The sequence below is a fragment of the Pteropus alecto genome, unplaced genomic scaffold (genome assembly GCF_000325575.1).
Source record: "Pteropus alecto unplaced genomic scaffold, ASM32557v1 scaffold17, whole genome shotgun sequence".
Lineage (NCBI taxonomy): Eukaryota > Metazoa > Chordata > Mammalia > Chiroptera > Pteropodidae > Pteropus > Pteropus alecto.
The window spans coordinates 197,850-211,866 of record NW_006440645.1 but is presented as its reverse complement, the minus strand read 5'-3'; the positions used below and the strand labels follow the sequence as shown (position 1 = coordinate 211,866).

Genomic DNA, 14,017 nt, shown 5'->3' with positions numbered 1-14,017 from the left:
AGCGATGTGAAGGCGTGAGAAATGTGATTGGAGGGAATTGCTGGACCCTAACGTTCTCTGCTTTTCCCGCATGCATTGGCTTCACATCACCTCTTTTCTGTCTTTCTGTGTCTCAAGTCGGCACCGTAGACTGTGTGTGTGTGTGTGTCTGCGTATACAGAGAGACAAAGAGACGGATATGTACACACACAGTTTTGTCTTGACTAAACGAGCTGATAAATGACTCTGTTTTCTAGTTTCCAGATGAAGAAAACTTTCCAAAAGGAAGGGCTCGCTTTAATGTTGAAGCCAATTTTCAAGCAATAGCTGAGTCTAGTGAGGACTCAATTGAAATTGATTGTAAGTAAATTATAAGTAAAATGTAACATGAAGAAAGTATTTGATATTGAACAAACTTATGTAAAGATCCATGCTTTTTGTCTCCACAGCAATTTTAGATTTTCCTTCTAAAGATTCAGAATATTCACGACATTTGGATTACGATTTTCCGTCAGCAGCGAGGACTTCATGGGAAGCAAATAAGGTATAACGAAAAAGAAGTTTTAATGGTGGGAGTCAAAAGTTTTGGTAGTCTTATGAAAAATGAATGTCTTGAAAAGTAAAAAGATAAAAATCTTAAGGCTGGTTTCTTTTAACACGATTGAGAAAGTTTATCAACACCACCCGACACTGTTTCAGCGATGGATGGGCCGGGCGGCTTCTGCAGGAGAAGCCACAGTGGGCATGGCTGCTCTCTCTGTCATCCAGAGATGCTTTGATTCTTACAACATGACATGAGATGAGAGGCATACGTAATTAGAAAGTAAGAAATAGAAGAGTCAATTAAAAACGAGACGTTAAGAATTGTGTAAAGGAGTCAAAGATAAACACGAGAAACGAATGGCTGTCCTAAGCCAATTAGGACACGTAATGTCAGAGGAGGCCGGCCGCAGTCAGAAGCAGTGTGCGCGCCGAGCCTAGGCGTCCCGAGCGTGGGGCGGACTGAAGTCTCACCGTGAACCGTGAGACCCGAGAGGTACTAGGCATCGCGCCGTGCTGGTGCCTTCTGCAGGCCGGGAGTGTGTGGGCGTGGCTAGAGTGATGGACAGAACACGTGAGGTCTGCTCTTAAAGGCAGCGGGGGCGGTGGCGGGGGGGGGTGTAGGTAGTAACCCAGGGGACAAACAAAAACTGACTGGGATGACCGCTGTGTGGGAAAGCTGGCAAGTCCCTGGACGGTTTGCTGCTAAAGGCCCGTGACTCAGTGTGCATCCTGGAGGTTTTGCTGGCTGCTCGTGGATGGTGGGCCCGCTGGTGTGCGGTGGGGGCAGGGCGTGAGAGGAGCCGTAGGTGACAGTGACCCGAAGTGGGGACTAGCAGGGAAGGTGTGGAGGAGTTAGTAAGTAGGTTTCAGGTCAGTGTTGGGGGTGAGCACGATGTTCCTGGGCTGGAGGGGAGGGAGGAGAGAGACCCCCGACTTTGTGACTTGACAGCGTGTGGGGGAAGGGGCTTCCAGGCAGAGGAAGATGGTGTACCTTCCAGGCGGCTGGGCGGCTGCAAGGGCACAGCGGAAGTCCACAGTCGTGGGGTGGCTGCCGTGGTTTCTGGGGAGGACTCCTGGCTCGCAGGGGCCGCCGTCTCTCTGTGCCCTCACCACCTTTTGTTGGCGTGTGCACCTGCGTGGGGGCAGAGGGAGACGGAGGCGCCTCTCCCCGGGGACGCGGATTCTCTTGGACCATGGTCCCCTCCTGTGACCTCATTTTGCCTGTATTACCTCTTGAAGCACCTGTCTCCAAATGCAGTCACATTGGGGTCAGGGCTTCAGCACAGGGGCGTGGGGAACAGTGCAGCCCTCGGCGGTGGGGAGGGGGGCCTCGCTCATGTAGAGATGCAGAGCGAGGAGGCGGGGACACGGGTCTGGTGGGGCCAGAGCTTGGTCATTGCACGTAGAAGAGCTAAAGCATCGAGAGGGGACTGCCCGCGTAGTGTGGAGAAGACTTTCTGTCCTGTCGGCAAGAGCCGGGACGGGGCGGGGCCGCGGCGTCAGTCCCTGCTGGCCTGAGGAGGGAATCGATCTGCTGGGCCCCTGGCGGGAGCGGTCACAGCGAAGCGAGGGTAGGGATCCGTTACCGTGGTTGCTGAGTGGTGAGTGACAGGCGAGAAAGTGGGACTGGACAGGGAATGCTCCCTAAAGACGAGCTCACTGGGTGGTCGGTCACTCAGCGGATACTTCCAGCGATCCCTGGGTTGCGGTGCCCTGGGTGCCCGGACCTGCCCTCGGGAACTTGGGCCTCCTGAAGAAAGGCAGACAGCAAGTACGGGTGGCCCCTCGGAGGGCCTTGCGTAGGGGGGACAGCAGGCTGTGTGAGGGTGGCACCCTATGTTCCGGGGTCGAAGGGGGCCTCTGATAATGCGGTCAAGGAGAGACCTGAAATCAGGGGCATAGGGCACAGGGCAGCGCCTGCAGCTCCGGGCCAGGAGTGTGGGGAGACGGGACACTGGTGTGGGGCCCGGGAGTATGGGGAGATGGGACGTGGGGGCGGGGCCCGGGGGGGAGGGAGTGTGGGGAGACGGGACACAGGGAGGAGCCCGGGGGGGTGGGGAGATGGGACACGGGGGCAGGCCCGGTGGGGTAGTATGGGGAGACGGGGACACGGGGTGGGGCCCCGGGGTGTGGGGAGAAGGGAATGTGGGGGCGGGCCTCAGGGTTGTGGGGAGACGGGACACGGGACCAGTGGTGTGGGGCGTCGGTCCCGAGGTGACAGCTGCCTGCGCAGTGCGGCCCACCCACACCCTGACCTGCACCCCGACTCTGCTGTCCCAGGCGCATGCGTCTAAGGGCCGTGGCCACCTGACCGCTGCCCTCAGGCCCTTGGTTGTGCCGTGAGGGACAAGAGAGCGTCCCCCTCCCACGGGCCGTGCGGGTCTGTAGGCGACAGGCAGGTGCGGGGCCTGCGCGACAGGAAGGGCCGAGCCACGAACTGACCGTCTGCGTGCCGCCCGCTCGCACCGAGCTGGGTGTCCCTGCCGCGTCCTTGGCCCTGGCACCACTCTGGACCAAGGGCTGGTCAAGAAAGTGTTGATTTATACATAGACTTTGCATCTTTATTGGTCGTTTACTCAAAATAAATAACACACGCACGCCTTACAATTTCATACCGTGCGGAAGTGGACAAAGTTAGAGGACGAAACCTTGCCCAGGCCCGGTCAGAACCGGCTCCGGCGGGTTCCCTGTTCTCATGCACGTGCGCACCGCGGCTCCGTCACGCCGAGTCCTGAGGCGACTGCTGGAAGCAGCAGCACAGCTAAGGGCTCGGGGCTGTTCTATGGGGCGTGAGGGAGTGGGGCGACGGTCAGCTGTGCGAGGCGACCTGAAGCGTCCGGGACCTGGGGCCGAGTCCCGCGTGAGGAGCGGCTGGGCGAGCTCTCGCCCTGGGGACGTGAGGGGCAGCCTCCGCGGGGCGTCTGCCCGAGCCCCCCAGACCCGACCTTCTCCGGAACCAGATCCCAGCCCAGGTCAGTCCACTCCTAGCGGGCTCCTTGTCCTGCGTGTCCCTTCCTGCTGTTGATTTCACGAGTCGGTTCTGTCCCGTCCCTTTGCCCTCCGCAGCTCCACATGGTGTCATCAGAAGCATTATCTGTACCTTGTGGATTTCTAGAATTCACTCAGACCGTGCGGGGGAAATGCAGTAAGAAGGTGTTGGTCTGGAGCTGTGTTTCCTCTTTCTGGATAGGTGACGTCACCAGAGCAGATGTCCACAGCAGGCCCTGTTTCTCCTTTTTCTCTGGACTTGGGAGATGAAGACTGCACACAGGACTTCTCCGTGGAGTCCCTGGAAGCAAGGACCTCACCAGGTGACCTTCCCTTTCTCAGCTGTGGCCATGCGGCTCTGATGTCTGTCTGTCCCTGTGATGTGCAGCTTTTCACTTCAGGGAGCCAGACTCCACGTTGTGCCCCGAAGCCACCCACGTTCCTCCTCCCTCGTGGCTCCTTCCCTCACAGGTGGCTCCTGTTTCCAGGACAACACGCCCTTCTGGCTCCAGGTCCTTCTCTCAGCTTTCCACATAGGCCTCCGAAACTGTCCTCCAGAGCTGCAGTCTTTGTCACAGCTGCCACGCCAGAGCCTGGCCCCCCTGGCCCCTCGGTGGCCCTTCCCTCACAAGGGACCGATTCTTCGGAGTGTGACCCACACCACTGGGCGACCTTAGCCTCACCCCGAGTTTCCCCTTTTGTGTGTTGAGACCTGGCCTCGTCAGCGAGCTGCTGCCCCGGCCACACGCCTAGGCCCCTTGTTTCCTGTGCGTAGACTCCCCACGGTCACTCCCTGCTTGATAAGTGTCATACGTCCTGTGGGGTCCCTTCCGCTAACTCGTCATCTCTCTTTTCTGCCCATCTCACCCGTGCAGCGCCCCGATTCTGAAGCTGTGTGGGGTGAGGGGCGACGTTGCTGGCGGTTACCCTGTCCTGGGTGGCGGATGTGAAGAGCTTTGTCACGTGGACGGGTGGTCGGGCAGAGCCCGCGGGTGTACTCTGTAGAGGAGCAAGGCAGGGGAGGGTCCGTGTCAAAAGCAGGCGTGACCCCGGGGGACCCGATGGCTGCCATAGCCATGCCCGGCACCCTTACTCAGTGATGAGGTTTTAACTTCTCTGTCGGTGTCGCTCGATGGGCCGTTAGGACCACAGCCTCACACTTTATAAAAGGGTGTCACTGGCTTGCCTGCTGCTCTGCTAGCTTCCCAGGTGATCGCCGGAGTTTAACTGCTCAAAAAAGGCCAATTGTTCTAAAAAGGGAAACCACAGCATTGTCAGACAAAATCTTTCAGCCTATGTAGTCCCGGGCAGTATTAGCCATTCACTGATTTATTCAACAAATATTTGTTGTTGTTTTTTGCATTTTCAGGAATATTCTATTACTAACACAGCCAAAACACGAGTTGGCCAGAACTGAACTCTTATCATGTACCAATAGATTAAAAAAAAAAAAGCTAAATGTCTTTTTTACCCTGAAGGTTGATACATTAATTCGTGAGTGTCATAAAAACTTGGAGGACATGACAGTCACAGTCAGATAAACGCACCATGAACTTGGTTCTCTGGGGAAGGACGTGAAGTTGAGAACGAGAACTTGCGGGTGCTCCTCCTGCCCGCCGGTCGGTGCTCGGGTCCCCCCTTGGCCTCGGCGGTCCCACCTGCACGCCGAGAGCGACGCGCCATGGCTGGAAGTGCCCTGAACACCTAGGTGCCGTGTCACATGGTGTGGCGATGGGGGTCGGTGGCTGAGGGATAAGGAAGCGATGGTGTCAAATTCATCGACTTTAGAGGAGTTTCAGAGTCTATTAGTTAAACTTTGAAAGGTTTATGTTTTTTTGAGACTAAAACCATTAATTTTTTTTTTAATTTTAAAAAAGGAAATGAAATTATGTGATTTTTTTTTTCAAGGCCAGTTGGTACTTTTTTGTATAGATACCCACTTCTCTGGAGCCTAGGTATGACCTTAACACATTTTTTTAATTGGTGTTTTTTTTTTCCAGTAATGAAAAAATTCAGCTTTCTGGAGAATAAGGACTTTCAAAGGCTTCCGTTAGAAAGTAGCGTGCGAGTTCCACTCGTCACGTTGCCACCTGCTGATGGGCCCCCTGACCTGGATCCTCAGTCCCATGTGACCGGCTGTGACAGGCCAGAGTCCTCGGGTTCTCCCGTATTCAACCTGTGTGAAGACTCAGTGACTCTTCCTTTCAGCCTTGGGCCTGAGGGCCAAAGAGAAGCTTCTTCGTTTAAGGGTTGCAGGGCAGTGACACCAGGGGGCGACTCACTTCTCAGAAACATGTCTGCTCAGAGCAAGTGGCTGAAATATCAAAACACACCCCAGTGCAACTTGCCGAAACGGAGCAGACTGGACACGGAAGTCACAGGTGGCTTCTTCGCCGAGTCTGTCTCGGGCGGGTGTTTTGGTGACATGGGTGAAAGGCAGAGCGACGCCGTGAGGGGACGCTCTTTGGATGCCGTGCACGTGCGGATGATACGAGGCATGCTCCGTCAGCAGCAGCAGGGCGTCAGTCACGACTGGGTGAGCGGAGGGAAAGCACCTTCTCTGAATTTAAAGCAGACTTCCAGGACCGAGGAAACTCAGACGGAGCCGGGCGGGCCTGCCTGCCGTGAGCACGCTGCGACGGGGCGCTCACAGGTGAGGAAGCCCAGCAGCGTGTCCGCGAGCTTGTTCCAGCGGTTACTGTCTGGAATTCCACAGAAGACCAGTGATTTCACTCTCGGAGCCAGTGGCATTTGGTTTTTTTAGTTTTCTGTAACTTAGCTACAGTCACCTCTGTGACTTAATCTTTCCTAGCTGTTGCGAGTGTCGGTGAAATCAGGTGTTTGAAAGTGTCCGGGGCCGTGTTTGGCACAGAGCAGGCTCTCGGCTGTTGCTGGCTGTGTCTGCCAGCACTTCCGTTGTGCGAGTGTTCTCGTGTCGGCTGTCAGCTCGGTTTCGCTGATTGTGAGGGCAGCATGGTGTCGTGTCACACGGTGGCTGTGAGCAGTTCTTATTACGGCTGCAATCAGAAATAGACATAATGATCCATTTACATCAGGTGAGCTTTTCCTGGCAAAAAGCACTTAAAAACTTGTTCAGGGCAGACAAGAAGTGAGTCTTCTGTATCATCAGGAGTGCTACGCATAGCCATTCTTGCTATGCTGGTTTCTCATTTAAAATTGGAAAATCATTTTCAAGGATTCTGGAAATTTTGCTTAATTGTTTATTTTCTTAAACATCTCTAGAAAATAGTTTACTTATTAGTAAACAGCGTTTGGGTTTTTTTTTTGTGGTTTGGTAGTAACTTGAGTTATTCCATTTCAGGAGATAAGTGACTCTGAGCTGTGCTTCCCGAGCGGGCAGAAGGTGAAGTCCGCTCGCCTCCCCCGGCGGCAGACGTGCATTCCAGCTGTCTTTCAGTCTCCTGCCCATTACAAGCGGCTCTTTGCGTCCTGCCTCATAGGTTTGCTGGCCACCTTCGTACTTTATTACAGTCGATTGCTGCATAATGTCAGTAGTAAACTGTGAGAAGATGTGATATCGTCTATCGTGAATTCTTATAATAAATTCTCTGCTTGGGATTTGTTATTCTCTATGTTTATTCCAGTTTTTGAGAGTAACTTATATTCTAAATTCAGGTGAAAATTGAGCTTTAAAAGTAAGAAATGGCTGTGTTATCTTTCTCAAGTCATAGTTGTGTTTTTTTAACTAGAATTGTTACATTTGGTTTTGTTAAGTAGGAAATGTATGATGCACGATTAGTTTGTTGTACAAGGGGAAATCTTGCCTTTAAAACGTGGATATTAGTATTGGGTTATCATTTACTATGTTAAAACGCTATTGTCAAATTTAGCTAACAGCACACGTGTCACACAAACACCAAGTTGTTCTGGATTTAATTTTCATCTGTTTCTTTTTCCGTAGAACATCTAAATATATTGCTGTTTGGGCTGGCACAAAGGTTGCATGAAGCTCTTGCAAAAGTCGACATATCATTTTACACGTCATCAAAGGGAGAGAAACTGGAAGATGTGGAAAATAACGTGCCATCCTGTCATCACCGTCAGCCTGCGAAACTCGTCATGGTTAAAAAGGAGGGTCCGAATAAGGTCTCGTTGTCCCCTCCCCTGCTGTCACCCCACCGCGGACTCCTGTCGCGAGAGGTCCGGGTGCCTGTGGCTTCGTGACCAGCTCAGTTCCAAGCTGGTCTTGACTCCTGTCGCGAGAGGTCCGGGTGCCTGTGGCTTCGTGACCAGCTCAGTTCCAAGCTGGGCCCTCTCCCCGAGGCTCTGGTGACTTAGGCTCTCAGTGCGGTCCCTGGAGAGACGCCTGTGCTCAGGGGCACCCGTGGAATAAGAGCTGCCTCGAAGCCTCTCAGGGGCTCGCTGCACTAGTGGGTGGAGGGACGACCGGCGTTTCCTGGGGGGCTGCAGCTGGAGAAGGGGTGACCTGCCGGGGCGAGCGGCACCCCGCTGTCGGCTCTGTGCCCCTGGGACGAGGCTCAGAAAAGTGTCCTGGTCAAATTTCTATTGCCGGATACATGTTACAGTGGCAGAAGTCAGTGAAACGTTTGTGCGTTGGCTGATGGTTTGTCCTCGTAAGACCTGCTCTCAGTCGTAATGACAGTTTTCCTCCCTTGTTTGTGATCCCATGTCATCGTTAGCTGGGTGTGTAACCTTAGATTTAAATTCAGTTATCAAGTACAAGAGTTCATAAGTAATATTAGAACCATGGAATAAAATATAATAGAGCCACTAAAACTCCTTGTTCAAGATTACTTGATGACATGGGTGTCATACAGTTAGGTACAAAGGTTAGGTTACAGAGCAGAAAGTGTGTTTGTTATCTGAGTTTTATTTAAAAAATTAGGTATCTCGTGCGCGCGCCTGTGTCTCTTGCGTGGGCCCGTGTCTCCTGCGCGGGCCCGTGTCTCGTGTGTGCGCCCGTGTCTCCTGTGCGGGCCCGTGTCTTGTGTGCGGGCCCGTGTCTCGTGTGTGCACCCGTGTCTCGTGTGTGCGCCCGTGTCTCCTGCGCGGGCCCGTGTCTCATGTGCGGGCCCGTGTCTCGTGTGCGGGCTCATGCATGTGTGTGTACCCGTGTCTCACGTGCGGGCTCATGCATGTGTGTGCACCCGTGTCTCATGTGCGGGCTCATGCATATGTGTGTACCCGTGTCTCGTGTGCGGGCTCATGCATGTGTGTGCACCCGTGTCTCATGTGCGGGCTCATGCATGTGTGTGCATCCGTGTCTCATGTGTGGGCTCATGCATGTGTGTGCACCCGTGCGCGTGAGAGAGGGGCCGGGAAGGAGCACGTGGGCTGCCCTGGCAGTAGTCACTGGGCAGCAGCGCCCAGGCTGTCTGTAGTGATCATTTCAAACCAGAAAACCAGTGAATTTTAGTTTTCAAATTGGCTAGTATTTTTAGAATAGTGTAATTTTTTGATAAGGAGAAAGCAAATGATGATTTTAAATTTTATTGTTTAAATTAATGAAAAGATTAAGTTGCATAGTGACTAATTTATTAGAGTACATTAATGCCGTCAACCTTTATAAAAGTCCTGACAAACCCAGTACAAACACAGTGAAAATAAAAACATTATTGTTCTCACTAAATTTTAATACCTTCTCCCCCTAGGGCCGTCTTTTTTACACCTGCCATGCACCCAAAGCTGCCCAATGTAAGTTCTTCAAGTGGCTTGAGGAAGCGACCCCAGGACACTCAACGCGGGAGGCATCTGCCTCCCGCACGGTGTTGAGTGATGTGAAGAGCATCGGCTTGTACCTAAGGAGTCAGAAAATACCCTTCTACGAGGAGTGTCAGCTTCTGGTGAGGTGTGTGTCACGCTGCAAGTAACTGCCTCTAGTTATACCAGAAATTAGTAACCTCACAGAATTATCGTCAGTTTTAAAAGCAGTTGAGATGGGAAAAGTGTCTCGAAGGTAGAGGACCTCAGTTTTGCTCTGAAATGGAGACAGTTCCCTACGCTGTTTTCGGCCCGCTCTGCACATGGAGCATCGAGTGCCTGCGACACCAGGGAGTGTGCGCTTCCAGCCGCGCCTCCGCGTCGTCGCAAAGGGAAGCCCTCGCAGCACACCACGGGGGCAGGTTTTACTGTGCAGCACGACAGGCCCAGGTCACCCCCAAGCCCGGGCCACGGGCTTCACAGTGTGGCAGAGTGCTGCTCCCTGGAGACCGGTCTTTAAAAAGTGGGATGAACCCAAAGAGCAAGTAGAATGAGCGTTTCCATGATGATTTAACAAGATCGAGTTCTGGGATCTGTGTGCCAGGCGCTCTTCTTGGCACTTTGGTCTTCGTGATGGCCTGTGAGACGGGGGCTCACAGGGCCGGTTTATTATTCCCATCTCACAGCCTCAGCAGCCAAGGTTTCAAGCACTTCTTCTGTCTCAGGCTCTTAAAACTAGCGATGACTGAGGATGGCTGTTTCTTCCTATAATGATGACACAGTGTATTTTTAGTGTGTGTGTGTGTGTGTGTGTGTGTGTGTATACACATATATATGAAAGTATGTTAACATACACACACTCTGGTTCTCTTCTTTTCATATTGTGTGTTAAAGATTTAAAAAAATATTTATACCTTCAAACTCTTAGTGATAAAATAAGTCCTTGGGGTGTGATGTGTAGTGTGGTGACCGTACTTAATACTGTTTGTGTATTTAAAAGCTGTTGAGAATAAATCTTAAAAGTTCTCACAAGAAAAAAATAACTATGTGGTGATGGACGTTAGCTAGACCCGTCCTGGCGAATCGTCTTACAACACCTGACCCTAATAGAATGTTACATGTCAATTATACAACAATTAAGAAAAAACTGGTATCTTTACATTCAAATTCACTTTTGTTTTTTACTCATATTGCAGGAAAGGATTTGATTTTCAAAGAAAACAGTATGGCAAACTAAAGAAGTTTAGGACCGTAAATCCTGAATTTTATAATGAACCTAAAAGCAAACTTTATCTTAAGCTGAGTCGGAAGGAAAGTTCTTCGACTTACAGCAAAGGTCAGTGGGCAGCTCCGTGTGCTTTGTGCTAATATAAAGTGATGTGGGATATAGTTTGAATTATTATAGAATAAATTAGACCATTCCTAAATGCATATTTTAAATTTTTAGTTTTTAAAAATCTATTAAAGGCTACCAAAACTGTTTGATTTTGTTTAAAAAGTCACGCTAAGTTCTCGGCATCATATAAATAAGCATATTGATTCGACTACTCTGACCTAATAGCAAAAATAAACTGAAAATGTAATGAGTTTATTAATACTTCTGTCATAGTCTGCACAATTTGACAACACTGGACCCCGAATTTTGTGTATTTGGAAGTAAAATCCATAACCATTTTTTCTAAGGCCTTAGATGCCCCAAATTGGGTGAATCGTTATCTTCGGTGTCGTGACCTGCTCTTGTCACGGCCCTCACCTGGGTCTCTTTAGTTATTTACTTGGTTGTTTTCAATACTATCGGTGTCTGCGAATCCACAAACCAAAGCAAAATCTGGCACCTTTACCGCGACCTACATGTAACATGAAGCGACCCGCTGCCTGCCCTGTGGTGTCCCCTGACCCAGGGTCGTCAGCAGTGTGACCCGCGTGCTCATCCACCTCTTGCTTTTTTGTAGTCGGTTTACATAAACGAAGTCCCACAGAGCTCATTGCAAATGTTTGGTTTATTCAACGTTATTGGAATGACGGGACTCTGTACGTAACCTTGTGGAATTTATCTTTTCCACTCACCACGCATTGCTGCAATGTGTGCGTGTTGTCGACACTGGACTCTCGTTCGGCCGCTGTGTGTTTTGCTTTGTGACGGTGCCGCAACCGTTCGTCCGCTCTCCGGCGTGGCTGTTCTGGGTCCCAGCTTTGCCGTCGTGAGCCGTGCGCCGTGTGTATTCCCGCCCCGCCTGTAGGTGTGCCAGCGTCTTCTCGCCATAATCCTGGGAGCGGAAACGGTGCCGCGCCAGACTGGCTTCTGCAGCGGGCACGCCGGGGCGGCCAGTGACGGGCGGCAGCAGCCCTTGTGCTCTGCGTCCGCTCGCCCTGGATGGTGACAGCTCTTCCCGTCTGCCCGTCACGCTTCTCACCCGTTGTACTGTTGTGTTGTTCGCGACCTCATTTACTTCCAGTTTTTATATTTTTCACGTTACTCTTCTATTGGTTGTGTATAGTGTGACTTTCTGCTCCCAGTTCATATCACGTCTTGTCACTTCTTTCAAGATATCTTTAGATAAAGGATTATTTTTTAATATACTCAAAGTAATAGTCGTCGTCAAAAAGATAGTGCTTTTTTGTCTTGTTTTAAAAATCTTTCCACATGCTGAGGTCTGAAGTTATCCACCTGTATCGTCTGTTAATCGTGTTAGAGTGTTGCGTTTGACCTTTGTCTCACTTGGAAGGTTGTTAAGGTCCCGAAACGGCATAGCGCGTGCGGAAACCGCCACCTGTGAGGGGTTGTGTCTGTGCATGGCATCGGATAGGGACCCAGTTTCACCTCCCTATGACCAGTTTTGCCAGAATCATAATAGTTTTGTTGCTTAGCCTCTCTTTCCTCCAGCTCAGTGCGCCCTGTGCCGGGTGCCGGGTGCCGGGTGCTGGGTGCAGAGCGCTGATTCAGGAGTCGTGGTTTGACACAGTCCGGGTGGCGTGTGCGTGCCAGCCCCATATCACCCTGACCCCGCAGCTCCCTCCACGCTGCATGGCTCCTGCCTTCTCGCTGTTTGCACCTGGAACGTCGAGATGGTTTTATTAGTTGCGTACAAATTTGAAGTTGCTATTTTCTTTGTCAGTTGAAACTTGTATCGGGTAGAAACTGTCTCCATCTCTAATAATACTTAGCTTTTAAAATCTAGTTTTTCATATATCTACAGGAGGTTCATTTTGACTAGTGTTTGCTCAGCAAGTCTTTAAAGCTTTTCATTACACCGTAGGCATGTCCTTTATCAACAGCTGAGTTTTTAAAATTTGACCTGTGAATGGAGTAAGCGCAACAGGTAAATGCATTATAATCACAGGTACACGTGGCTATGTTTCTACAGTCATGAGTTTTTTCTGTTTTCCTCACTTTATCTGTGTTCTTCTTAATCTCCTCTTGCTTTTTTTTGGAAAACATGACAGTTAACTCCCACCCTGCGATGGGACGGGAACGTGGAGAGCTTCCGCACACTTGGTCCGCTGGGCCCCTCTGTCCACCTCCTGCCGCGTCACGCTGCTCAAGTGCGATCCGCAGGCTGGTCCCGGTCACAGTGCCGCCGGCGTCCTGTGAGATGGGGGGCTGCTCCTGGCGGCCCTGTGTCGTCAGGGGCCTGGTTGGTGGTTTTGCTTCGTGTTATTTGCCATAAGACGGTGAATGAAGGCAGCGTGTGCTGATCCGCTAACCGCGTTCTAGCACGAGCGTCCGGACAGGCTGCTTGGAGTAGCACTAACCTACACACGTGACTTTTGGGTAGCGTGGATTTATTTTCCAGATGTAACTACTGTTTAAAAAATGACTGCAAACTCGTCCAAGGTGTTTAATTACTTTAATTTCATGTATCCCTTTTTAGATCTCTTGAATTTTTCTGTTTTCTTTATGTATTTCCTCAAAAAGTATTTTGAATGTAGGTCTTTGTACGGTTAACCCACCGAACCCTTGAGCCCCTGAGACCATTTTTACTGCACATTCATATTTGATTGAATGTTTGGCTCCATGTAAAATTCTAGATTCTAAGTTCATTTCATACTTTTCACCTGCAGAAACAGCAAATCTTATTTAAAAACTTGGCTATTTTCTTGCACTTACTGTTGCTGTGGGAAAATCTGATGGCCTTTAGTTTTCACTCCTTGATATGTTATTTGCTCTTTCTGGCTGGAAGCTTTAGAATTTTCTCTGACTTTTGTAGTCTTACGTTTCCCTATAATGTGTCTTACTGTGGGTTTTTCCTTTTTCTCCTCTTGGGCACACTGGGCCTTTAAAATATTAAGTCTTCTGTTTCCGAAGTCATCTACCATGTATATTAAATATGTATAGCTTTTTGCATGTCAGTCAAACCTCCATAAAATGACTAAAAAAACCACCGAAGTCCTTTATCTATTTTTTCCCCCAATTCATTATATAAGTTTAAGACATGCAGCGTGATCGTTCAATTTACAAATACATATTGTGAAAAAAGGTTTTTAATTCTGAGAAATTGATCTCTATAATTTCTTCAGATGGCCCTTCCTCTTTACTTCTCTCTCTAGGACTCCTACTAGTCACACGTGAGCACTTCCGGATCTGTCCTCTAAGTCTCTCCCCACGTCTTCTATGTTGTCTGGGTTTTGTGCTTCCTTCTTCTGGGAGATGCCCTTCTAAACTGCTTAGTTACTTCTCAGATGTGTCCTTTCTGCCATTCATCGCAGCAATTATAACGTACTCCGGCTGCCATATTTTCCCAACGTCGTGTTTTCGTTCACTCTCTTCGCATATTCTTGCTCTTATTTTGTGTTGCTATCTTCCCTTACCTCTTTGTCTCTTTAC

General features: G+C 50.3%; 1 protein-coding gene across 1 annotated transcript in view; it reads left to right on the top strand.

Moving 5' to 3' along the window:
* LOC102880101 (protein ZGRF1) overlaps positions 1-14,017 on the top strand; it is a 42,000-nt gene that overhangs the window by 5,547 nt on the left and 22,436 nt on the right. The window contains exons 4-11 of the mRNA XM_025050916.1: positions 237-339; positions 429-523; positions 3,713-3,833; positions 5,511-6,163; positions 6,833-6,971; positions 7,433-7,617; positions 9,144-9,340; positions 10,389-10,528. Of these exons, the coding sequence (XP_024906684.1) occupies positions 237-339; positions 429-523; positions 3,713-3,833; positions 5,511-6,163; positions 6,833-6,971; positions 7,433-7,617; positions 9,144-9,340; positions 10,389-10,528 (1,633 nt within the window). The remainder of the gene's footprint in view (positions 1-236; positions 340-428; positions 524-3,712; positions 3,834-5,510; positions 6,164-6,832; positions 6,972-7,432; positions 7,618-9,143; positions 9,341-10,388; positions 10,529-14,017) is intronic.